The sequence below is a fragment of the Prinia subflava genome, chromosome 3 (genome assembly GCF_021018805.1).
Source record: "Prinia subflava isolate CZ2003 ecotype Zambia chromosome 3, Cam_Psub_1.2, whole genome shotgun sequence".
NCBI classification, from domain to species: Eukaryota; Metazoa; Chordata; class Aves; order Passeriformes; family Cisticolidae; genus Prinia; species Prinia subflava.
The window spans coordinates 44,502,855-44,528,499 of NC_086249.1; the positions used below are offsets into that span (position 1 = coordinate 44,502,855).

At 41.8% G+C, this 25,645-nt stretch overlaps 1 protein-coding gene across 2 annotated transcripts; it reads left to right on the forward strand.

Moving 5' to 3' along the window:
• Positions 1-219: 219 nt before the first annotated feature.
• Positions 220-24,909, forward strand: RCBTB1 (RCC1 and BTB domain containing protein 1). Of its 2 annotated transcripts, XM_063392067.1 has the most exons (13): positions 220-378; positions 6,485-6,655; positions 7,508-7,658; positions 8,113-8,279; positions 10,874-11,032; positions 12,148-12,255; positions 13,190-13,332; positions 16,427-16,617; positions 19,591-19,717; positions 20,160-20,311; positions 20,955-21,085; positions 23,964-24,116; positions 24,202-24,909. In XM_063392067.1, exons 2-12 carry the CDS (start codon positions 6,512-6,514, stop codon positions 24,102-24,104), a joined length of 1,614 nt encoding a protein of 537 aa, XP_063248137.1. In that variant the 5' UTR covers positions 220-378; positions 6,485-6,511; the 3' UTR covers positions 24,105-24,116; positions 24,202-24,909. The 2 variants fall into 2 exon arrangements, with proteins under 2 accessions (XP_063248137.1, XP_063248136.1); XM_063392066.1 differs by having other exon boundaries at positions 23,964-24,909.
• The last annotated feature ends 736 nt before the right edge of the window (positions 24,910-25,645 follow it).

Consider the following 25,645-nt stretch of genomic DNA (forward strand, 5'->3'; position numbering starts at 1 on the left):
CCCGCTCTCCGCCCCGCCGGGGTAGGGGGGGAATAGCGGCGCAGGGCCCGTGTCACGCGCCCGGCACTCCCGCGGCGCCCAATAGGGAGCGAGGAGCCGCCCACGTGACGGGGCGCGCGCGAACGGTCAAGAGGGAGGGGGGGCTCCCCCCGCCGCTCCTGCCTCTCTCTGGCGAGTCACGTGATGCGGCGCCACTCTGCCCCCCCCGCTCCCCTCCCTCCCTGGTCACGTGCGCGGGCGCCGGCGGCGCGCGCGGCCCCGACGGCCGTGAGGGGCAGCGCGAGCGGCGGCGCCGGGCGGGAGGCGCGGGGGCCGCGCCGGGCGGAGCGGGCGCGGGGAGCCCGCCGGGAGCCCGCTGGGACCTGCCGCGGGCACCGGGTGAGCAGCGCCCGCCCCTCGCCGCGAAGCTGCGGCGGGCACCGCGGCTGCCGGGGGCTGCGAGGGTGCGGAGCGGGAGAGCGGGGACAGGAGAGAGGGAGGGAAAGGGTCCTCGTCGCCACAGCAGGGCTGGGGTGGGGACCCTCGCCCGCGCTCTGTCTCGCCGCTAGCCAGTTTTCCCCATAGCCCTCTGGAAGGCTCCTACTGCATGTACTTGACGCTGCGTGTTCTTACTGATTTTTTTCTCCTTTATTTTCCTGGTTCGTGGTGTTTCTGTTTATCCTTGCCCTTTGTCGCCGGCTTCCTGAAGCCTGACTGAGGTACCCGGCTGGTCGAGGGAAAAAAAAAAAAAAAAAAAGAAGAAGAAGAAATAAAAGGGGCAGGAAAAACTCCACGCTTTTTGTTTTTGTTTTTCTGCGCCCGGCTTTCTATGAACATTTACAGCGTTTGTTCGGCTTTTTATGGCGCTTCTTCTAAGCCGAATGGGTATTTGTTTTGTTTTTAAAGGAACTTGCAGAGTTCCAGTTTAGAAAGCTCTTGTAAATTAACTGTAAGGGAATATTTACCTGTTTCATAAGGAACTTGCAAGGTTCTGATTTAGGAAGTTCAAGTGACCCGTTTGTGTTGTCCTCTACTGACGGAAGGTAAAATGGGCTTTAATCGTTCCGACAAGGGGTGGGATTAAGAGAAAAGGGTACAAGGGATCATAAATGGAAATGTGTTTGGAGCACAGAGATTTTTAGGAAAAACTTTAGAAGCTATTTGGAAGATGCATTCATTCTTTAGTGCCTTAATATGAATGTTTCCTTTTAAATGCTTATCTCTCTGTACACCCGATTGAAAGACGAGCATTGCTTTAGAAGAGGTCTTGTCCTCAGTGAATGGATTTGATAAGTTGCACTGATGGCTCGACGTAGGGGAAAAAAAAAAAGAAAAAAGTGTGGTAATTACGGTTTTGTAATTGGAGGTGTGTTGTGGTGGGTGGATGACTGTCATCCTCATAAGGGTGAGTTTCCCGTGGCTAAACCAGTCGAGTTCAGTAGCGTTCACGTGTATGATGCTGCTTTTTGCTTGCTTATCTCTCTCAGCTGGCAGCTCAAAGCAAACAGCAGGTCTGGTTGTCAGCCCTTGGATCAGCAATTCTTTCCTCCCCGTATGGCTCATTAAAGGCACCTGAAAATAAATTGTGTAGAGGTTTGGAAGACATGAGTTTGGCCATAGAAATTTTGCTTTCTGCAAGGTCCGAGGAAAGTAAGTTAAGGCACATGTTTTCAGGGAGTGCAGTCTCTTCATTGGCAGGAGAGTGCCTCAGTAACGTCACTTGGTTTATACATCTACTTAATATCAATTGTGTTGTTAATATAATTAACAGTATATTGTTTCCATATTCCTTCTCAATGCTGAACTAGGAAATCAAAAAAAGCAAACGTAGACTGGGGGAAGATCGGTGTGGTGTGAAAGACTTGATTCTTTCTTGGTTAAGGTGTATTTCACATTAAAAAGGGATTAAGTGTGCCCGTCACTCTGTGTTGTTCTAAAGCCAGATATCCCAGCTTTTGTGTTCTCACTGCTGTTCATAATTCCCAAAGACAATTAGGAGAAACGAAGGCCTGAGCCTGCAGTTTTTCTTGCAGGAGTAGGGCTGTCCAGCTGGAATAAGCTGCAACATTAGAGCCTGAGAAAAGACTGAAACAAACAAACATGCAATTGTGTTCCAGCAGCCTTTGCAAATAAGGGGATAATCTTTGAGGAGCTAACTGTAGGTTTTCTTGTTGCGAGGACAATTGGTACTGTTGTCCCGGTAGGATGTTGTGTTAGGCTATTGTTCTATCCAGCGTGGATTTATTTAGCTGAACTATAAACTCTGTAGAGCGGTATCTAAAATCATTTTAACAAAGCATTTTGTAAACGCTGCCTTTTTTTTTTTTTTTTTTTTTTTGAGGCAGGGATTCATGTTTGTCTTTCATGTGCCACTGTGAATTGGCTTGCAGGCTTTTTATTTAGTAAGTAAATTACTGAGGAGATGAATGTGTAGGTAGCAGATTAGCACAGAATTTTTGAGGGGTCTATGGCTCCGAAAGTATGTGGCTTTTTAAAATTGTGAGCAGATGCAGATGTTTTCCCCCTCATGTTGGTGCCTACCCCGAGGTTAGTTTCTTTTTCATCACAATATGTGGCCACTTCAGTTTCCTTTCTTCTACAAGTCGTCTTTTCTTGCTTATTTTTAGTCTAAGTTGTATTCAAGGAGTGATTGCTGTTTCTGTTCCTGTTTGGATACTGAGGTGGTTGGATCGTTTTGGAGATGTCAGAGCCGTGAGATGTAAACTCCCTCTGCTGGTTGATTTTGCAGCAGAAATAGCGCTTTGTGTTGTATAATTGTTTATCTCTGCATCATGCAGCAGAAATGAACAGCTGAGAGGTGGCATGCAGTGTTTCCAAAAGCAGCTGGAGCAACCAGTTTGAGCTCAGGGGTTTTATACTCATAGGGTTTTTGTATTGCAATGAACTTAAGAGCTGTGTGTTGATATATGGCATATCTCCTCAGAGCCACTGCTGCCTTGTTGCACACAGAATCAGACCAATAGCCTGAGAGCTAATATACTGAGAGAGATATTAGCATGCAGGTTAAAACACCTCGACTGCTTGGGGCTCCATCTGGTAACTTTGCTCTTACAAACTTCTCAGCTGAGGTGCAGCCCTTGCACAGTGTGTGATGTAGCAGGGTCCTGTCAGGAAGAGTAAACAACCTTAGGTCTGTGACTGACACTGCAGGAAGGGTGAGTGAAAGACGCTGGGTTTCTCCGTGCTGTTGCTTGCAGTGCTGTGTCTGGAGTCTCCTGGATCTTCTGCCTTTCATGGCAAGGATTTGCCCAGAAGAGGCTCTGGACACACCTGTCCCCCCAGATTCAGGCAGACGTTGTGCAGGGATGAAGCGCGAGCGTGGTTGGCGTGAGGTCAGTCACGGTATCACAGAGCGTCTGCTCTTCTGCAAAGTGTGCAGCATGTCTTACAGGATGCTAGAGTCAATTTGGTTTCAGTTTTGATAACGCTAATTTACTGTTAATTTACTGACGCCTCCATTTATAGTCCTACATTTAAAAATTGATTCCTCAAATACTTTTTTCCTCATTGTAGACTTTTTTTTTCCTTCCTGTGACTGCCAGAACTTTTATGGGAAAACTTAGAAATTGGCTGGGGTTGTTAAGGAATCTGTCTTTAGAGAGCAAAAAGGGAGCATTTGTTTTCTGTGGAAAATGAAGAATAAGTAGTAAAGTCAGCTTTCTGTGCACAATTACAGTTAAGAAGCAGTAGTCAGTGTATAAGGCCCAGAACTTTCAGGTTTGTGTGTAATTTCTCTCTTAGATAAAAGAATAAAGGAAAATAGCTGCTGTTGTTGCTGCCACAGAAGTGTTGAAAGCCAATGATGATGGATACTCCAGCAAATAGCAGAATCTAAGGACAGTAGTTAATATTTCAAGAGGAGGGAAAAGTGTGTCCTTGAGGAGAAACAGTACATATTACATAAAAGGCAAGAGAGGCTTTTTTGTTGTTTGTTTTGTTTAAGGATTTTTGTGAACCCTCATTGATTGCTAAACCTGGATAGGCTTTAGGATTGAGATTTATTAAAGAAACAAACTTGCCAGTGGCAGATCAGTTGTCCTTGAGAACCTTTTGAGGAAAACCCCTGAAATAACTCTAGAATTGTAGTAACAGTTGAAATGGCTGCAAATATACAGAGTTGTTTTGGATAAAGCAGTGTTATCACCTGTTGACAATTGTAAGGATCTTCACCTATGCATGGGGTTAATTGCTCATATCTCCAATTTGGGAAGTCTCTTGAAAACTTTTGTCTATCAGTACTGGTTTGTCTGACAAGATGTCAGGTTGAGCTGTGAGGTGTGGGAAGTGCAGCAGAACTTGCACAAGTTTTGGAGGTGCTTGAAAAGGTTTTGTCAAAGAGCAGTGATTAACTGAGTCATACGGAGCAGAAAAGTCAAATGGATGAGAAACCTAGCACACAGATCAGGATGGGAGAGAAAAGGCAGCACCTATTACACTTCTTACTTACAGAGAAGAATAGGTTCTCTGAGTGCTGTAAAACTTGTCAGTTTTCTAGGATGTTCTCTATTCTCTAGGAAAATAACATGTTGTCTTCATGTCTTAACATCACAGGTTGTGTTGAAAATCCCTTCAGTGAAGAAAATAGTTTTCTGAATAGCCAGGCTGACACGTTTGTGCTTTGGCAGTTGTAAATTATATGAGGCAAGTTAAATAGGTGAAGTCAGAAGGGACACTTCCCTGGTCTGCTCAAAAGAACAAGTAATTGCTGCCTTGTTTTAATTGATTGATAGTGTCATGCTTTAAAAGATTTGCCAAGGTGAGGTAACAGATCTTAGCAGCTAACTAGCCTGTGCTCGTAACTGGACTGGAAAATAAGAAGGCTTCAATGCATCCAAACCTGTTTAGCTGTAGAGAATGTGCTACGCCTTGCCATCAAGTAGGCTTGAAAAAAAAAAGCTTTTCTACAAATCAATCTAGTATGAATCTGCTGTCTGGAAATTTTAGGTGTTTTCAAGACCTGCTTGAAATGTGGAATGCAGAGTTAAGTCAGGCTCTTAGTAAGAGAGGTGCCTGTAGAGCAGAGCTGGGTTTGTTGGACCAAGGTTATGAAATCTGATAAGGAAGCAACCCTGCCTGGGTTTTGTTTGTGTTAGAGTTTTTTTTGTGGACATAATTCCACAGTGACCTCAGTGTTTCTCAAATTTCATTCTTTTGTTTTTATTATTACTACTTTTAAAAAACTGCCTTCTTCCAAGAAACATCTCACTGAATAACAGTTGACTGCTGCTGTTCAAAGGCTTTCTGAAGCCAAGTTGTGATTGTCAGCATAATTTTGAGAACCAAGCATCAGAAGGAGAGCAGAGAGGCTGTCTTGTGTTCTCACTGTTATCCATGTCTGGTACTCGGGTATCATCAGGAGGTAGCCTGAATTGAAAGCAACACAGCTTTCAACAAAGAGTAGAGGGATTGGGTTGCACTGAAGCAAACAAATGAAAAGGAAAGAACTAAGTGTTGATGAGAGGATGACATCTGGGTTGAGACTGTAATTCTTACCCATGGAATTTACCCTGCCTTTTTGGTTTTTACTGTTTTATGAAGATTTGTCTTGTCACTGGCATTCTGTGCAATTCTTCACCTAATGCTCTCCACATTTCACAAAACTTGCTGATAGCCCTGGGCAAGGATCATAGGGGTTCTAAGTGGCAGAGTCCCTTCAGGGTGTGAGCGATGTTCCGTGCAGGGTTGAATGCCTCGGTAAGCTCTGGATGTTTGTGCTGTCAGCTTTGCTCCTGAGCTGTTGTTCTGAGGACACTGGGAAGAGGGAGCACTGGAGAAGGATGAGTTGTATACATTTGTGTTCATTGACAAGCATTTCTATACCCTTCATGTTTCCAGCTGTTAATGCGATCCACCTTGTTTCTAAGTAACAGATTATGGCAATTTTATTTAATTGCTGTTCTCTGATATGTTTCACTGCCTAATTGCACAAGCTCCTGCTTTCTTGCCCTCACAAATACTTTTTGACCATAACAGCTTTTGATTACACAAGAGATGGCAGATTTGGGTCGTGTTCACAACAGCTCCAGCCTTATTTTTATTTGTGTGTTTCACATATGTATCAGCTGCTTGCTTACATGGCGTTTGTGACTTGTAAGACTACAAAAAAAATTCACAAGTGAACATTTTATAAATTGGAATTGCTGAAATCTCCTTTGAAAATTCCCTCAGAATTTCACTCTGCCACCAGTGGATATTTGCTACATCACAAATTTTTAATAAGTTTTCTTGTTAAAGAGCAGATGTTCAGCTGTATTGGATATAGTTTACTTAAATACCCTGTTAAGAAAAGAATCTGTTTTTCCAGTGACTAGCTTTTTGTTCACCTAAATGCATGGAAGTACAATTACATATTTCATACGGAAGAGAATATTTACTTTCAGAGCTCCATGTCTTTTTTCTCCATGTAAAAGAATTTACGTTATTGTCTGTTAATGAAAACACAAAATACTCTTTTTGATAAGCTTTTTTGTTGTTGTTGTTACAGCAATGTCCTCTTGCTTGTAGAAGCGTGATGACACACAGCAGCATCATGGTGGATGTGGGCAAGTGGCCAATATTTACCTTACTGTCCCCCCAAGAAATCGCCTCCATTCGGAAGGCGTGTGTGTTCGGCACGTCGGCCAATGAGGCCATTTACATCACGCACAACGACGAGGTGAGCCTGCCGCCGGGCTGGCAGCTGCCCCACACTTAGCTGTCTTCAGAACATTTGCAGATCGATGGCTTCTCGAAAGCATGATGTGAAATTTGTGTTTTCCAAAATGTAGTGGATATAACTTCTGATTTATTTTTAAGTTTTGTATGGGGGCAGGATAAATGGACTATTGAGAAAAATTTCACGTGGCAAATGCCGGAATGGAGTACATGCACGTTACAAGACAGGCAGAATTTAAAAGAAGGTGTGATAGCTTGAAGTTAAGTGCAGACAGGTATGAAGCTAGAAAATGAGGTTATGGCTTGCTAAGTAAAAAATACCGTGGAAGACTATCTGTAGATTTTAATGATTCAGAAACACATTATGAGTTAGCATAATGCTGCTGAAAGAAAACAAGCCAGGTGTTCTGGGATGTATTAATGGGAAAGTTTCTCATAGGACTGGGTAGAGAAGGATTTTTTCCCCCCCAAGTCCTATCAATAGTGCTTGTAGGATGAGCCTCCCACAGTATAGCTCTTTACATGCTTATGCTTTATTTGCTATTTGCAAACCACTTTTAAAAGAAGGTGGTGTCTTCCACTTTTCACAGTTTCAGACTTTTTACGATGCAGTTCCTGAAAATAAAAAGCCTAACTTCCAGGACTGTGTGAATCTGAACAATTCAGACTCATCAGTTAACACCCGAAGTGCCCTTGTGCTGACTCTTGAGATTGTTAATTTCCATGCGGGAATTCTATGGCCCCTGGGGATCCAAGGTGAAACTCTGTCCCCAGTTAATGAGGATCTGAGTATTACACATCTTGGCATACCTGGGTATAAAACATTTGAAGTGAGTGTTCTTTTGTTTTTCAGGTATTTGTTTTTGGACTGAATTGCAGTAATTGTTTGGGGACTGGAGATAATCAGAGCACAATAGTACCAAAGAAATTAGAAGCCTTATGTGGAAAGAAGATCTCCAGTCTCAGTTATGGAAGTGGACCCCATGTTGTTCTTTGTACTGAAGGTAGAAAATTAACATTTAGTATCGAAACATAAGTTGGAGATTTTAAGTTCCACTTGCATTTAACAGGAATGGATTATGATGTAATTGTATTTACTTGTTAACTGGCTAATGTACACTAAGAGGTTCTTGTTGGTCTTAAGTGGAAGTAAATGGATTTTGTAATTGGTAAAGTTTCCATTTCCATTATGTTGAGGTTGTAGCATTTTGCTCTGTCACTTACGACGTACTTTGTCGTACCTGTGCACTTCCATGTATTTCCACAATCTAGAGGATATGCTGCGGTATATGAATATGTAACAAGGCGTATCATTTTCTAGCATGTAGATGATTCTTATAATAGTTTCACTTTTTGTTAACATCCTTTCAATTTCATGTTGGTATTTTCTAATTTCCTAAAATTCTGTCTTAACCTGCCTGGAATTTTTAGTGTTTTTTGTCACAAATATTTTTGCAGATGGTGAAGTGTATGCTTGGGGACATAATGGTTACAGCCAACTTGGAAATGGCACAACCAATCAGGGCATTACTCCTGTTCAAGTTTGCACAAATCTGTTAATAAAGAAAGTGGTGGAAGTAGCTTGTGGCTCTCATCATTCCATGGCGCTCTCATTGGATGGAGATGTAAGTTGAAACCTGTTCAAATCTCTTAATCTCCTTGTTGAAGTGAATAATGGAGGTGACCTTGCAGTTTGAACTTCTCTCTGTTTCTGCAGTGCAATTACAAACATAACCCTTTCTCCTGCTGCCTCAAACTAGGATGTCCTTTTCTTCAGAGCAGACTTGAAAGCAACTAAAAAAAAAATCCCAAACCCCAAATTACTAACCCCCCTGCCAAAAAAAAAAAAAGGCAACCCCAAAACCAAGGGAAATACGACTTGGTAAACTTTCGTGTCTCTCACAGGGGTGAGACTAGAAAGATGTTGCCACTTAGAGGTGAAATGGTTTGTGAGGTGCAAAAATGTAATTTATTTGCTTGCAGTTCTGTTAGTTAGGGCGTGTGTTGAATTTGTATTTACTGGGTTAGAATTAAGTCTTTTTCTTGTAGAAATGTCTTGCATTTCCACACTGGTACTGTAAAAGAAGGTTGCTCTGCGCAGCTCTGGATCCCTTGGTGTGTAGCTGGTGAGAGAGCGCTTGGTTTATATCCAAGTCTGCTCCATGCTGTTTGTTTATGTGGCTTCAGGCTATGTGTTGTGGGAAACGCATACAATTAGTTTCCAGTTATGCAGATTTGACCAATGTATGCATGGTGGAAAATCTTGTTTCAGCTGTGCACTAGCGAAAGAAAAGCTCTAATTTTAAAACCTTTTAACAATAAAAAGGGAAACTACAGCTCTTCTCATCCTGGTGATCTGAGCATGTCTGTGTTGTGGTCCAGTATGGGATAATAGTGCAACAGTAAGCCCAGGTGTTTAAGGGTAGGAAAGAGAGATTGGGTTAAGTGGTCTGTATTTTATCTGAAGGAAGAATCTACACTTAGGAAAGATTTTGTGCTGTCGTGTTTGACTTGGTTAAACTATGAAACTTGGTGAGTGTGCAGGAAGGAGAGGGCATTCAGGCATTACTTACACTAGAGGTGCCAGCTGCTGTGTGGTAGCTGCCTGTGAGGCCCATGCTGTCTCTTGTCATAAACGTGACAGGCTTGAAATCTCAGTGGAAGCAGGGAAACTTCTTCATGTTGGCCATGGGGGTTGGTATCTGCAGCTGGCTCACCAGTGTGGCTCGTTAATGTACTTTAAATCCATCCCTGGTGTACCCTGCAGTAACTTTGCAGGTCTGTTTGTACTCCGAGCTTTTACCAGACCTGAGTGCACTGAGAGCAGCAAAATGTGTTAAGCAGCTTTACAAAAAGATTTGGCTGCCAGCCCCCTTGTGTCCTGATATACCTGAAGCCTCAGGGAGACATTGAAGTTGGAAGTATTTGTGGAAATACCTGGCATAATTGGTTGATGTGGTTCAGTGCAGTTTTAATGCAGTGCAAATTTAACCAGAAGTATTTTAATGATAGAATTAAATGAATGCAGATTTTCATGCTTCTCTGGCATGTCCTTTGGCATTTTGATCTACCTTCTGAGATTCTCTACCTAAATATTTGCTGTTATTGAAATTAAAGTATTTTATGAAGCATCTTGAAATATTCAGTAGGAGTCAAAGGTCCAGCAGTTAGAAGTAACAAAAAGCAAAGGACTGATTCTTTCTTTTATTCCTATTTTTCACTGTAAATGAGTTGTGTTGGTGGGGAGTCTTCTGTTCTTGTCTTTGGCGAGTTGGGGTTTTTTTTGGTGCTGATGGAGGTGTTAGTTTTAATGACTTTGAATGACTCTTGGTTTGGTGCTGCAGTAAACAGGCAGCTTCTGGCACCAGAGGATGTGTAGGCTTCTCATGAGGGTACCTGTCAGTGTGCTTGTACTGCCAAGCATGTCTGTGGGAGGTGTTTCCAAGAGGGCAAACTTTTAAACTGGGTGAAGCATCAGAAACAGTGTTATGCCAAGCTGTGAGCATGTATACATGTAATAAAAACTGGAGGCACTGGAAACACAGTGTTATATTTGTTTTTAAGCAAACTACCTCCTTGTCTTCCTGACTTTCAGATAAAAGGAACTCATATTTTTGTTTTAGTACTAGTTTACCACCAGAAACTTTAAACTGACAGTAATTGTGGGTTTTGATGTTAATGCTGCTGTGAGAGAATTTAGCTACAGTGAAACATGGGCTGAAAAAACCCTGTTCTTTCACAGCTCTTGAAAGATGTAGAAGATGTATGATGAGCATCCAGCAATAACCTGGTTTAGAGTTCTATGAAGAAAACTGCATAGCTCTAAACTGAGGAGTTAAAGCATGTCTGGGAAACAAATGATGTTCTGGCTTGCACTCCTTTTTCCAATATCATGAAATTATAGACACAGTCACTGTGCTCTTTGTCTTACAGTCTGACTTGTATTTAATATGGAAATATGTTCCTTTTGTTTTCTGTTTTAGTCAGATGCTCTCATTCTGTTGCAATAAGCTGAAAAAAGTGCTATATTCCATTTGCAAGATGAGTCCTAATGCTGGTTATAATTTTCATCTGTTGAAAATGAACTTTAAGCATTTTAGCTTGTTAAGTAGGATAGTTTACCCAATCTGGTGCTGACTATAGGAAGATTATCTATTGCTATCATTACTGTTGTTAAGATTTAAACTCTGTGGTTTTGTTTGTTTGTTTTTCTGGACAGCTGTATGCTTGGGGCTACAATAACTGTGGTCAGGTTGGATCTGGATCTACAGCCAACCAGCCAACTCCTCGCAGAGTTTCCAACTGCCTGCAGGGTAAAATTGTAGTTGGCATTGCTTGTGGCCAGACCTCCTCCATGGCTGTAGTAAACAATGGTGAGGTGAGTGCTGCTGCTGCATCCCCTCATTCTCTGTTACCTGACTCTGCCAGGCTGGTGTCTGAATATGGAGAAATGCTGACAGGGAGTGCTCAGGTTAGGGCTGTACTGACACAGTTATCCTGGCAACTCCTGTGGGACCAGCTGCAGGAAAACACTGCAAGGAGCTGGAGATGCAGTCTTTCAGTATTCCTTCTTATGGCAAAGACTGTATTGGAATACAATTCTTACTGAGCCTGCAACTGCAAGAATTTGAACAGTTGTATTAGCTATGTCTGTCTTCATGTTGCAATAGATTATTTAACATAAATTGCATCAAATTCTTTTAATTCATTAAATCAGTCTCAGTTTATTTCTTTAAAGCATTCACAACTAAACAGTTAATTTTTCTGCAAGGACACATTGGCCGATCCTGTTTTTTAAACACATTGCTTAATTACCAGCAACAAACCCCAAACATTCTTTTGAACATTGACTTCCCATTGTGCAGCTGTTTGTCTGACGTATCTTTATGGTGCTAAGTTTATGGTGCTGTCTTGCTTTTAGGTATGAACTGTAACCTCAATTTTACTTCATTTTCCCAAACAGGGGGTAGTATCTCCTTGTGAATGGAAGGACTGTAAAGTCCCTGGGGCTGAGATGGGCTTTCATTGTATTTACATATATGTCATGGTGTGTCCGCTGTTACAAAACTAAAGGAAGAATTTGAGATAAACTGGGGACTTCCATTTAAACTCATCAGTTCATCAGAATAACTAATTTAATGTTCTCCCTAAAAAGAAGAAAGGAAAAGTAATAAGGAAAGAGGATGGCATAAAGGTCAAAGCGTTGACACTATGGGAGAAATTTTGGTGTGGTGTAAGTTTATTGCAAAATTCCTAGTACTTCAAAGACGTGTTTTTTAGCTTCTTTAAAAGGTAAATGCAGGGTGGAGAAGTTGAGTGCAGTAAGGCATTGCAGTTTATTTAATATCTTTCAGCCTTCTCTGTATTGCTCTTCAAATAGCACACAGTTTTTTAGTAATGAGTACTTTTCTTGGCTTGTGCTTGGCACTAAGTGTTGAATGCTGTGTTCTCCTGGTGAAGAGTGGCTTAACTTTGTTCTCCCCGTGCTCCCAGGTCTATGGCTGGGGTTACAATGGCAATGGCCAGCTCGGCCTGGGGAACAACGGGAACCAGCTGACACCATGCAGAGTGGCAGCGCTGCACAGCGTCTGTGTGCTCCAGGTACGCCCAGCGTGGAGGGGAAAGGGCCTTCCTGCTGCTAGCTTCTGCTGGAACTCTCTCTTTGCAATATTATACCTGCTTCTACATTTCACTGGTTCCCAGGCTGAATTTTGTTTTAGCTGCAATGAATTATATTTTGCTGATACAAGGTGCAAGTAAGCTGTGAAATACTTGCTTTGGTAAATGCTTGGAAAGATTTAAAGTTGGCTACTATAACTGTTAGTAAATTATAAAGTGGATACAAATTGCATTTTTGTTACAAATATGAATGAAATGTGCTAGTCGAAGACAAGAAATGAAGACGAATCAGATGTTCATATTTAATCTAAGTATTCTAATGCTAATGCTCTAATTAGTTCTTTAGAAGCAAGGGGAGAGACATGAGGGTGGGTTGGATTGTTTGGTGATTGGGTTTAGTTTGGTTTGTTTGGATCTTGGTTGGGTCTTTTTTTCTAGCTAGAGAATCAAACTAAAACTTGGGATTTCCTGGGTATTGGGGAAGGTTCTGTAGAGTTGAATGTGGTACATTGGGTTGAAGGGTTGTTGGCTGTTGAACTGCAGCTCTCCTCATTACAGAGTACTCATGCTGTACATATTCAGAATAATCCAGCTCTGAAATACTTTCCGAGTACTGCAAGATGTGATGAAGTTCAGTGTTCCTCATCTGAAAAGAAAGCAGGTAGCATCTAGGGAGACTTTTCTGGTGTGCAGTAAATTCCTTGGGAGCAGCCTGTTCAGTTACTGAAGCTGGACTCGCAGTACCTGCAGCCAGCATACTTTGTGTTAGCTGCAGGTACTGGCAAGTACCACATTGAGGTGCTGAGTGAAGAGCGCCTGAGGTACTTAGGGTGAGCTGGGCGAGGGTAATGTGTGCGATATTTTGTTTCTCATCTGTGTTTGGTTCCAGAGTAACGCTTTATACATTTACTTACAGATTGCCTGTGGCTATGCACACACTCTAGCACTAACAGATGAGGGCTTGCTCTATGCCTGGGGAGCTAACACTTACGGGCAGCTGGGGACTGGCAATAAAAGTAACCAGCTCAGCCCTGTGCAGATCATGATGGAAAAAGAAAGGTAATATTGCTGAAGCTGTTTCTGGATTGATAAAGTTTGAGCATGTGTTATGCAGTCTCTAGCACTGGAAGCATGCATGTGTAGGGCTTGGTGGATTGTTTTTCTGTTGCTGATGTTAAAAACATGGGAAAGGATGGTAACTTACTGTTTACAACAAGCACTGAGTGCTTTTTGCTGTCTGTAGTGGTTATTGAACACAAACACACTTTGCCTTTACCTGGTACTGAAAGATAATGAATGAGTAAGTGTTATGCTATTCTGTATATGGTTCCTTTGCTTAAAACTGGAGCTATGAAATCAATAAGCCAAGCCAGGAATTGAGGCCTACGTTAGAAAAAAAAAAAAAGAAAAAGTGGGGAGAAAGGAAACACCACCTTTGCAAGAAGTGACATGTGAGGAAAAACAGTTTTTGAAAGGTTGAAAATGGTCCACCATGAAAACAGAGCTCAGTTTGCAAGGTTGCTTGAGCTAAGGATAGTTAGTATCCAATTTTATTACTTATCACTGTGGAGGCCCAACCAGGAACACCGACTGGGGACACAGATCTGGGTGCATCAGAGCAGCAGGGCAGAAGACCTGCCCTTAGTTTATTTTTCCATTTTATATCTGTGTCAAGGTGACTATGGATTAGAGAAGGGTATCGCCACCTCTCCTGTCACATTGGTCTAGGAGGCTGTCATTCAGCCTCCCCTTCTCTTGGAGAAAGTATTCATAACATTGCTAATATTTACAAAACATGGTCCTGTGTTTACAATTCACCAGCGTGAGAAACTGCACGTTTCTCCTTTAATATGAACGCTCAGCAAACTAGGAAAATTCATGGCAACAATTACTCCTACCAGTTTGTAGTTTTTTAGTTTCCTGGACTCATAAATGAATGAAATTAACTCTTGTCAATCCCCTTTCATCACCCTTTCATCATCCTCATAGTTGGGGGTAGCTCTTCTGCTGCTCACCTACAAATGTGGACTTCAGTCCCATTCTTTGAGCCCTTGTGTATACCTACAGGTTAATGTGCCTTGTCTTGGTCTGTAGATCTTCTATAGATCTATTAATTTGCAATCTCCTCTTAACTAGGAAACACTTCTGCTTGGTTTTTCTCCAGCAGCTGAGAAGTCATTCCTATTTTTTGTTGTTTCTCCCACTTAACACTAAATTAAAAGCTTCACAGTACTGAGAATGTTTAAGAGCTTAAAAAATGGGGGATGGGGAAAGAAGAAAGGAACTATCACAATAAAAACCACTGAAGTGAGGCTGGTGGTGTCTGTGAAGGGCCTGACACTAGCAAAAGAAAATGAAATATTCTTTAAAAAGCGATGGGAAAAAAGTGTACATTTGCAGATAGATGAACTTTGTTTTGTTAGTCATTTATTTAGTGAATGAACTAAGGGGAACTATTGCATATAGAACTGTATGTGAACTCAACTATAGGGTTACAGTAAAACTGGCATTTATTCAATGGATGAAGGAGGGGGAAAATACCATAGAACTTCTGCTTGGGATCTAAGAGAGAGATAAGTCACTTGAACTTATTCATCTTGCTTGACTTGGCTCCCTTGGAAACAGTGCTGAAAGTGGGTGAGCTGTCATTTCCCATGAAACACATTACTGCTGCTCCTGATCTTTTAGTTTATGTAATTCTTTTGTCATTTATATTTGATGCTGGCAGCAGTTACTTAGGAGGTTTCATTTCCTTACAGCTTGTAAGGAATGTTTAGACTTAAATTTTGTGTTAGCTTGGAGGAGCAGCTGTGAAGGTCAGCTACCTGAATTTTGGTGTTAAATGCATGCTTAACATGTTACCCTGTAAATGTACTGTAAATATGTGTACAAGTACCACACGTGTGTTATAGTACATGTTCTGCTGTACTGCTGAAAGGTAGTACAGTCTGTAAAAAGATGAACGTGTTCTGCTAAGAAAAGAAGTTTTGGAGAAGGAAGTAGTTCAGCTTGATAGCTGTGATAAAAAGTAAGTTGTCCCTAAAATAAATCCTCTATAATGTATCTTGTAGAGATGTTGCATAGACGCTCGTAAGTTGTTAGTAGTATAAAACAACTCTTCAGTTTTCTGCCAGAAATTGATACATATACTGAAAGTGATGTAGATTCTTTGAGTTTCATCTTGAAATAATTTTTGCACTTAAAATATGACCGTTGTGCTAAAACTATTTTTTCCCTAAAAATCTAACTCTTCATGGATATTGTTCTGTAAAGGAACACACATTTTTGTGTGTGTATTCTTAGATTGCTTGGAAAGATGTTTGTCCTGGTTGATGTGTTTCTGGCATAACAGCATGAAATCCTCTGTGTTTTTTACCACAGAGAAAAAACAGGAAGGCATAGCTTTTATTTTGAACATGGGAACCTCCCTGTTTTGCTTATCACATGCACAGAAACTCTGGCAATGTCTTTGTGGTGTTTTAATTGTAATTGTGTTTCTTCTCGGTTCTTGCAATGTTTCAGATAAGAATCTAGGGATTGCCTGAGCAACAGGAGAACAGGGGTAGATAAGGGAGCATCAGCAGCTTTAGTATTTTAAAAAACTGTGGGAGGTGGGTGAAACGACTATGTAGACTTTATTAAAAACAACCGTAGCTCTTAAAGGATTCATTCCCCTCAAATGAAGCACTGTGTTTCATGGTGAATTTCAGTATCGAGGAATAGCGAAATAGGAAGTCTGAAGTACAGGCAGTGGGTCAGATCTCTGTCAACTACAAAAATCAAATTAAAAGGAGGTAGAAGAAATTTCTTCTTGGGAATAGGTTTGATGTGTGTTGGTTTTAAGGGGGAAACCCAAAACTTGTTTCTTCATCCCCTTTTTCCATGGTTATGAAAAAACAGGAGGAAAGTTGATGAGAATGACGTAGTTAAAGCAATATCTGATTACAATAAAATCTACAAGCCATCTGAATTTTCATTGTGGGATTTTTTAGCACCTGTTCAAGCAGTATCACAGTCTGCAGGTCAAAAGCCCAAGTACCAGACTGTGCTGCACAGTTTGATTGGCTGTTATTTTGGCGAGGCCTTTGGAAAGAACCCTTATGGAAAGGGTTCCGTGCGTGCGGGTGCCTCAGCGAGTTTCTTGTGCCCGCAGGGTTGTGGAGATCGCCGCCTGCCACTCAGCGCACACGTCGGCGGCCAAGACGCAGAGCGGGCAGGTGTACATGTGGGGCCAGTGCCGGGGACAGTCCGTCACCTTCCCCCACCTCACCCACTTCGCCTGCACCGACGACGTGTTCGCCTGCTTCGCCACCCCGGCCGTCATGTGGCGCCTGCTCTCCGTGGGTGAGCTCTGGCTCCTGCCATCCCCGTGTCCCTTAGTCATTAGCACAGCACACTGCTTCCCTGGGAGGCTCCTCTGTCAAGGAGGGACACTTGGCAACTCAGCAGCTAGTTGTTTTTTCCTTCTGAAGAAAACGGTCTGTTTCAGCAGCTGGGGATCTAGGGTAGGGTTAACAACATTGTTTGCCAGTGTACATCCAAAGCAAACCCTGTTTTACCATTGCCTGATGAGTATTGTGTATTCCCTACGTTTGTGTTGCTTGAACTCTAGCTCAGGTCCAGGAAGGAATCCTGAGTCGTTTAACAAAACTTTGGGGGTTTTTTCCTCTTAAAACTATTCCTGCTTGGTGGACTACTCCTGAGGCTTGTTTTTTTGATACCTAAGAACTTTGGATTTTAAGTCTGTAGCTTTCCCCTCATTAGTATTTGCCCTTCTAGGAATGAATGTCTCCCCTATGTTTTCTTGTTTTGACAGTCTGAATTCCAAGTTTTTGTTTAATGAGATGGTTTGTCTCAAGTCTATTTAGTTTGACTTTCCTCAAAGATGGGCAGACTTGTAAATAATAGTCTCTGTGAAACAACTCTGATATAATTGCATTTTCTGTTGGAACTCTCTTCTTATGCTGCCGTGGATTACTCCATGGAATGCAGTCTCTGTGTCCAACAAAAAAGCTCAAACCTTTTTTCTTTATTTTCCTTGATCCACATGCTGCTAATCCTTTTGGACCCCAAATAGGATATAAAGGGCTTAGCTTGCACTTCCTGGAAAACATGAAGGTGTTTTTATGTTCAAAAAAAATGTTTCATCTCACATCTGCTGTGTCAGCTCTCAAGATCTCTTAGGACATCTAATCTATTTTTGTATTGACAACAGACCCTAATTTTGTTAGTCTCTGTATGGAATTGTTTTTGGGGAGCGGTGGATTACTCCCTAAGTAACCTCTCTCCAGTAAAGTCCCTCAGACTTCCCTGTTGCATTTGGCTTGTCCTAACCCAGCTTCTGTGTGTTAACTTCTCATTTAGCATGTTACCACATTTGTAGAAGTCCAGGTAACAGCATCTCACCTGTAGGGGACACCTAAGCAGAGTTACTAAAGAGACAGAAGATGAACTTTGAGCAGTCTGCTCCTGAGTAAATCTTAAGTCTGCTTTTATCCCATTTGTCACTTTCTCCATTCTTTAAGCCTCTGCAATATGTGCTGGTCTTGCTTTCTCTTGCCTCCACCACTTGTGGAGGTCTTGTGGTTGTGCAGTGTGCCTTTTGCTAATACTGAGAGCTGTTTAAATGACATCTCCCCTGGTTTCAAGTTCCTGGTTTTTATGAGGTATTCCCAGACTGAGTATAGCCAGGTGCCTGACCTCTATTACCTGCACTTTAATTCCTCTTAGTCTTTGGGGATTCTTCCCCACATATTCTGGCAGTCTTACTGAATATTTAAATCAAAAGGATCAATTCTGTGGGCATTTTTAAATCTCCATTCTCCATATGCATATTTTCCTTTCCCACTTGTTTTAATCACATAGGAATAAACCCTTCTTTTTTCTTATGGTTTGTTTGTTTGGATTTTTTTGTGTTGTTTTGTTTTTGTAGGGAGAGCTAATTCTGTGTAAAGGTTATTGTTCTACTTACAGTTGTGATGTCTCTGCCAAAAAAGGAATCGGCCAGTCAGGACTGGCTGTGGTGAAGTATAGATCTGCAGCCTTTTTGCAGGACTGAAAGTGTTTGGAATGAAAGTTGATCTGCATAGCTTAAGCTAAGCTCATGACCTAGCAAAAAAAGATCACGTGAGCAAATGGAGAGAGATGGGAGCATGGCTTAGTTAGGCCAGAGGAGATGCAGTTTCTGTGGGTAATTCCTGTAAGTCAGGAGTGCAAGGTCTTCAGTGGCACAGGCATGACTTGCCAGTTCTGAGTTGTTTGTTCCAGCAGTATTTCTTTTTAAATACAAAATAATTTAGTGTCCCAAAGGATGAAGAGTGGTGTGCAGATTGTATCTGGGTGGACACTATGCAGTCCTGTGGGACACAGGAGACAGACTGCATCCCATTTAGTAGAAATCCATTTGTTTTTCTTTTCCATGCTTCACTTTAGAAGCCACATGCTTTGAAACACACTTTTAAGATGCATCAAACTAATGGGTTTAATTAAGTTTTCTAAAACTTCAGAGGCCTTGCTTTACCAAAAGCCTTAGACTTGTGCTGCAACTCCTGTATGATTTCTAGAGACACAGAGTGGGACCCTTCTGCAGGACCAGTGCTGTAAGCCTCAGTAGAGAGAACTGTGGTATCTCTGCTTTAATCCACCTCCAAAGTTGCTGAGGTTCTGTGTGCTTGGTTGTACCTTCAGCAGCACTGCTGCTGGATTTTGTGTTGATAGAGCTGACTCATAAAGTGAGTAATTGGTGTCAGTGGTAGTTCATGTTACTGAGCCCTGGCAAAGACCTCGTCAGCCTGCAGGCTGTGTCCGATGTGCCAGCACAGAAAGGTGACCACGTGGTGACCTGTTTCTTTTTAGGCCCAGCCCACAGGTGTCAGTGTGGCCATGTCCCCAGTGAGTTCAGGGCTGTTGCAGACTCCCATTAGCTGCACTGTGCGGGTCAGGGGGCAGGGCTGAGCTGAGCCAGCACAGGCAATGAGCTGCCTGGAGGCCGGGAATCTCATGGGCAGTGCCCACATGGAGATGGAGCTCTCCAGGTACTTCCCTTGGGGCTGTGCTGCCCCTGTGCAGTGGGATGGAATGGGAACTGCTGACCACTGCTGCCTGTAGCTGTTGTGGAGCAGCCCTTCCCAATGGGAAATGCTGTTGGATTAATTAATCCTTCCCATTTTGCTGCTTAAGCCAATGGATCCCTGACACGAATCTGTTTTCCTTGATACACTTAGTTGAGTTGCTAGCTTTAGTTAGTGATGTGTGTGTTCCATTTAAGATGCTTTTAAAGTCTTGTTTTGTTTGTTTGTTTTGAAATTGTTTCTGTAGAGCATGAAGACTTTTTAACAGTAGCAGAGTCTCTGAAGAAAGAGTTTGACAGCCCAGAAACCTCAGACCTGAAGTTCCGTGTGGATGGAAAGTACATCCATGTCCACAAAGCTGTTCTGAAAATCAGGTACTGGTCATGTTTCACAGCTCTTATTTGTACAGAACAAACTCTTAGGATATCATCAAAGGGGCAAAAAAAAGTAAGAGGGAAGGAGGGACCCCTAAACCTGTAGTAGGTGGCATCCATATATCCATAATAGCTTTAAATGAAGTAATTGTAAAAGAGGTAGTCTACATTTATTTTTCAATGAGCCTGTTTTTCCTGGGATAATAAATTCTGTTAAGTTGGTCTGATTGCAATGTTTTTTTAGCATGTGCAAAATAAGGGTTTTATTTAAATGCATAACGAAGTCTACAGTGTTAGGAACCAAATGAGGACCTCTGATCCTGATGGGGCACGGTAAAATATCTGTGAGTATTGCAGAGTGCCCCAAGTACGCGTTTCAGGGAGACTGTAATGTAGCATTTGTGTGTGTATAAATGTTCCAGATGATGTCTCTGTCTTGTAGGTGTGAACACTTCAGGACCATGTTCCAGTCATACTGGACGGAGGATATGAAGGAGGTGATCGAAATAGACCAGTTTTCCTACCCTGTGTATCGTGCCTTCCTCGAGTACCTGTACACGGACAGTGTTGACCTCCCGCCTGAGGATGCAATAGGTACTGCAGATAGGGCACTTGTGTCAGAGAGCAGCATCCAGAAATACTGGGGCAGGGCATGCAGAATAAATCACTAAATACAATAAAGGCTTCTATTCTAGCCTTTAATGAGTTTTACTGGTGGTTAACTAAGTTGTCTTTAAAATACTGTTGTAGCAAACGTAACTATAGCAAAAATGGTGCGTATTTAGAAATAAACTATGAGCAGTTTGGTCGAGGCTGGGAGAGAAACTACTTCTCTGGGTGAGAACAGTTGCATATTTGACTAAATTGAGTCAATTGCTGTTTGGCATACTATCAAATAATCTCAATAGATTTAATGGGAAGGAAACTTGGACAGCAGAGCAATTACAGCAGGCTGTAATTCAAGCCCATATCTTGATAATAGTTTTTTACTCATGTTGTGGTGCCTGCCACTAGGTATGCAAGTCAGTAGGACAGCTTTCATATTTACAGAGATTGCCAGGAGTGCAGCATGAGGTAATCAAAAGCCTTTCTTTGCCTGTAATCTGCATTTTCTGAGTAGTAACCTACTTAGAAAAAGCACATCATAGAGATACAGAGCTTTGCAGGAGCAGAAACTGATGTTGAAAGAGCAGAGATCATTTTACAATTGACTGATATGATGGTGTTTTAATTGCAGGGCTTTTGGATTTGGCTACTTCATACTGTGAAAACAGACTGAAAAAACTGTGTCAGCACATTATCAAGAGAGGAATTACTGTGGAAAATGCATTTTCATTGCTCTCTGCTGCTGTCAGATATGATGCAGAGGTAAACTTCTAAAGTTCAATCTCTTAATGGGTGGCTGCTTCCTGACTTAAACTGCGGGGAAAAGCAGCTGGTTACATTTTCATATAAGCTCTCACATTCATTTAATACTATTTGCCATTTTCAGAATTTGAGAATGTTGGACTTACATCTCATGGCAAATAGAGTTTTTGTATCTCATTTTTTAATTTCTGTTTTTCCCCATAAAGCAGTACTGGGAAGGTGAACTAGTATGCAGATATTTCTGAGGATGTAAACACTAACTCTGAAATGAGGGGAGGGTTTAAATAGAAAGAAAAGGAAGTAACATAATCAAAAGCAGGCTTTTAAGCCTTAAGTTACTTATTTGTGAGGCTGTGTGTTGTGTGTGATGACATGGTGGTAGGTTGAGGATTGAGTGCGTTTGGGATCTTTCTTTTTTGGTTGGTGGGGTGGGGTTTTTTTTGCTTTTTTTGTTTTGTTAGGTACAAATACTCTTCCAGTTTTCAGAGTATGCTAAAGAAGTGTCAGGATAAGAATTACTTCATGGGCCTTATAAACATTGAAGACAGAGCAACAGTGTGTGAAAAGGGGAGTGAAACCTCCTCACTGTGGAATGTCTGACTTCACTACTAGATCCCTGACATGCTGCCTTAGGAACTAACCGGGAAGTATTCCTGGGCTTGCTTTGGCTCTTTGTGTTCAGTAGTATCAGCAGTTTTTTGGTACTCAGTAAATCAACTTACTGCTTGTGCTTAACTTCCACAGCTGCTGTGCAGGTTGCCCTTATTTCAGAGCCTTGCAGTGCTCTTGCAGTGCAGTTGCTTGTTTGATAGCTCTTACCCAAAGGCTGTGTTAGTGTCTGTAGTGGCTTCTGATCTACTGTGAATAATGATGTCTTTGATAGAAGTTCATCAAAAATACGAAAATTCCCATATTTTAGCCTCCAGAGATGGTTTGCAGGATGGGTCTTCAGTGTGTGATTGATTCTGCTTGCAAGGGCTGTAAGAAATCCAGTTACTCTGCCTCACCTGTACCTCCCTAGCTAAGTAAAGGTAGGGCCATAGGCTTCAGTGCTGCTTCCAGGAGAGAGTGGGTGATGCTGAGGGGTTGGGCTTTAACAAAAAGTTGGGTTTACATGCTGTGATGCAGGCAGGGGCTTGGAATTGGCTGGTCTAATTCATTCAGGGCGGTGTGTGCCTGGAAGACAACAATTAAAAGAAGCTGCTTCACTAATTTAAAATACCTCCATGACATGAAACTCCTGCAGTTTCTTTTGGTGACTGACTGAATTGGCTAAAATTAGGTCAGGGCTGGCTTCTCATTGTAGCTTTTAAAATAATCCTTAGCTGTACCTTGTGCCTTTACTCACCTAAGTCTATATTAAGAACAGTTTGCTGGGAGCTCATCTGTCTGCAAATGAAACTCAGCCTTTCTTTTTATACAGAACCTTAGTTTTTCCAGAGTTACTTACTAATACCACAATAATTCTGTTTATTGTATGCTTCTGTTGCATTGACTCGGAATATGGATTTTTTAATAAAGCAGTGCAAAATATTGTAACGTGTATGATGTAATTTTCTTTAAAATGATAATTAATTGTTATTAAAAAAATCAATATTCAGTTCTAATAAGCTTGTCTTTTTTTGTTGCACAGATGCCACACAAGTCAAGAGCTGCAGCTTCAGAATGCCTGGTTTTAGGCCAGGATATATTTTTATGTTATTGTTGTGTCAAGAACTGTCGCTGGCACACACAGTTGCCCTAGTTTCAGTATTGACCTTAAGAGAAAACAAGAATATTATTCAGTCTTCCATACCTCCTGGGGCTTAGGGAGCTCTGCAAGTTTGTTATGCCTTCCCACAGTGCCCAGTCTGCTGAGCAGCCAAAGGAGGGTGTGTTCTTACATACAGAGAGTCCTACAAACATCCAACACAGAAATGAGAACGCTGTGGGGAGTTGCCCTTTATCAGGGCTGCAGCATCCTCCTTAGAGCAGCTTAGATCTGCACCACAGAGTAGATTTCATCCTCAAAGGAGGAGTTGGAAATAATCTGAGTGGGACTAGTTCTGTGGGGAACCTTACACTGACAAGGACTGTGCCTTGTGTTCTTTAAGGCGTTTCTTTGTCTGACATCACCTGGGTGCAATGATGGTTGTGAGGCTTTTCTAATTATTACATGGGGGCACTTCCAACTCAGATATCCAGAGCCCACTTTCTGCAAGAATGCTGTGCTGCACTGTGCCCCAGTGCTGCCTTTGAATCACTCTGGGGAGACCTGTGAAGCACTTTGTAGCATGAGTCCGTTTCTAAAGCACAGAAAGACCTTCTGCCTAATCTTTGCTGTACAAACTGTCCAGTCAGGATACACGTGCACTGAGCCTAGGGACACGGAACTTCAGGGCTCTAGCTAATCCCTTCAATGAGCAGGAAGGAAGCCAAGCAACCTTACAAATACATTTGTTTATATTATGAACCAAAAGAGCTGAATTTTTCTTTATCCACAGTCCTGGTTATAATCATTACCCCACGATCTCCTATTTATATTGGAGTTTCAGAGTTGTCAGAGAATGCAGATGAAACTCTTCAAGTGTGAGAACTTAAAATATACATTTCTCAGAACAGCTGGTTTTTGTGACTGCTACTACTATATAGAGAGAAACAAATTTTAGTTACCTCCCCTTGTAACTGCATTTACACAGTGACATACATGGGTAGAATAATTATTTTCTGTTGCATTTACATAGTGACTGTTGGGGGGCAAAACACTGAGAGCCACTGGGTGTGTTTGTCTAATTTGCTGCAAAAATAAAACATAAACAGGCATTTCTGCTTCAGTGAAACTTTCTGTGATTGAAAGCAAAGATGTTAACATTTTCTTTTTTTTTTTCTTCCTCTTTAGGACTTAGAGGAATTCTGCTTTAAGTTTTGTGTCAATCATTTGACGGAAGTGACACAAACTACAGCATTTTGGGAAATGGATGGTCCCCTGCTAAAGGAATTCATTGCTAAAGCCAGTAAATGTGGAGCCTTTAAGAACTGAAAAAATGAGGCCGTAAGTCAAGGTGTTTGTAGGGTTCTTTTGCCAGCTACAACCTAACTGTGGGTCCAGGCAAGTTATGTGGTCTCTTCCATCACAGGACCTGAAAGGACACAGTGAAAACAGATGTTTTCAGTGCTCAACAGTGAACTGTTATAAAAGTGTCAAGCAAAATACTCAGTTGCATTTAGAAAAGCCGGATGGTGGAACCAGCTCAAGATTTCAGGCAGAGGGGAAGTGCTGCAGTGTGCAAAGGATTCCAGCCAGTGCTCCGGACTTGCCTTTCCAGCCTAGGAAATCTCTGTTCTAGCACCGCCTGCTCACGTTTCCAATTTACTGTTGGGGGTTGGAAAATAGTCTGACCCGAGCCACTGAATGATGTCACTTAAATCATTAACTCCCTGGGATTATAGAGAAGCAAATGCCACAGTTATATCTTCTGCATTTGCATGGCTGTGAATGAATTGGCCATTTGCTGTGTGTCATTAGCCAAGAGTATCCAGTGCTTCAAGTGTGCAAAAATAATGTATCCTCAAAGCCTACACAAGTGACTCTGAAGAAAAGAGTTACTAGGAAAACTAATTTGAAGTAAATCTCTATATTTGGGTATATTTTAATATAAGTTGTAATGTGTACTTTGTGTAATCTGTTCAAACAATATTTATAATGCTTAATGGAAATCTACTCTTCAGTGACTTCAGATTATGTTGGTTCCCTTGGAGGGGGAAGGCAAAGCTGGGTGGGGTTTTGCTTTTAATTATTGTCTAAATTTAAACTACATGTAATAAAATTCACTTTTTTGTACCTCTTCACTAGCAAACTTTGGATTTTGAAGAACACTGCAAGCTTTTTGTGTTACATATGGCATCTAAGTTGCTTAATTTAAAAAACCTCATCAAAACAACAAAGAAAAATCCAAACAAACAACAAATAAAGCCAAAATCCAACTCACCCTAATGAATCTTGCTGATTTCACTGTGCCTGACAAAATACTTGTGACCTTGATTTCAGAGATGAGCAGATTTGTTTGTAGGCACTAATTTTAGACCGCAGTGATTCACTCTATGGATATGATTTCTTATACAAAGTCATCCATAAATGGCTGTAACCCTTCAGAAGGTGAGTACAGACATCCTTATCATTCTTACTGTGTTTAACAACAGAACTCCTTGTTAATGCATTTTTTGTTGAGGTGGGTTTTTTTAGGCTGAGTGGCACTCAAGTCCTGGGCTTGGACAGTAAACTGGTGATGTTTCTAGGCCCTGAAGGGCAGCAGACTTGCACTGTGGAAGCAATTAAAATTACTGTTATTTTGTTGAATCAAGCACACCTTATAGTTCAAGAGCTTGTTTTGAATGCTGTGCCTCTGTGCTTATCAACAAGCTCAAGTGAGGAATTCCAAGTGGTTATGGAGAGAGTACAGCTGTTGTAACAGGATGTCACACGTGTCACGCCAAGTGCTGCCAGTGCTCTGCTTGTCCCTCAGCCAAGGGCTGGGTAAAGCATGGCCTGACAGCATTCCCCCTTCTTGGCCATGTCCTGTG

Excerpts from the sequence above, each read along its gene's own strand:
- RCBTB1 (XM_063392066.1), top strand. The coding sequence starts at position 6,512 with ATGACACACAGCAGCATCATGGTGGATGTGGGCAAGTGGCCAATATTT. Across the intron at positions 19,718-20,159 it reads AAAGCTGTTCTGAAAATCAG|GTGTGAACACTTCAGGACCA; the intron begins GTACTGGTCATG and ends TCTGTCTTGTAG. Across the intron at positions 21,086-23,963 it reads CTGTCAGATATGATGCAGAG|GACTTAGAGGAATTCTGCTT; the intron begins GTAAACTTCTAA and ends CTTCCTCTTTAG.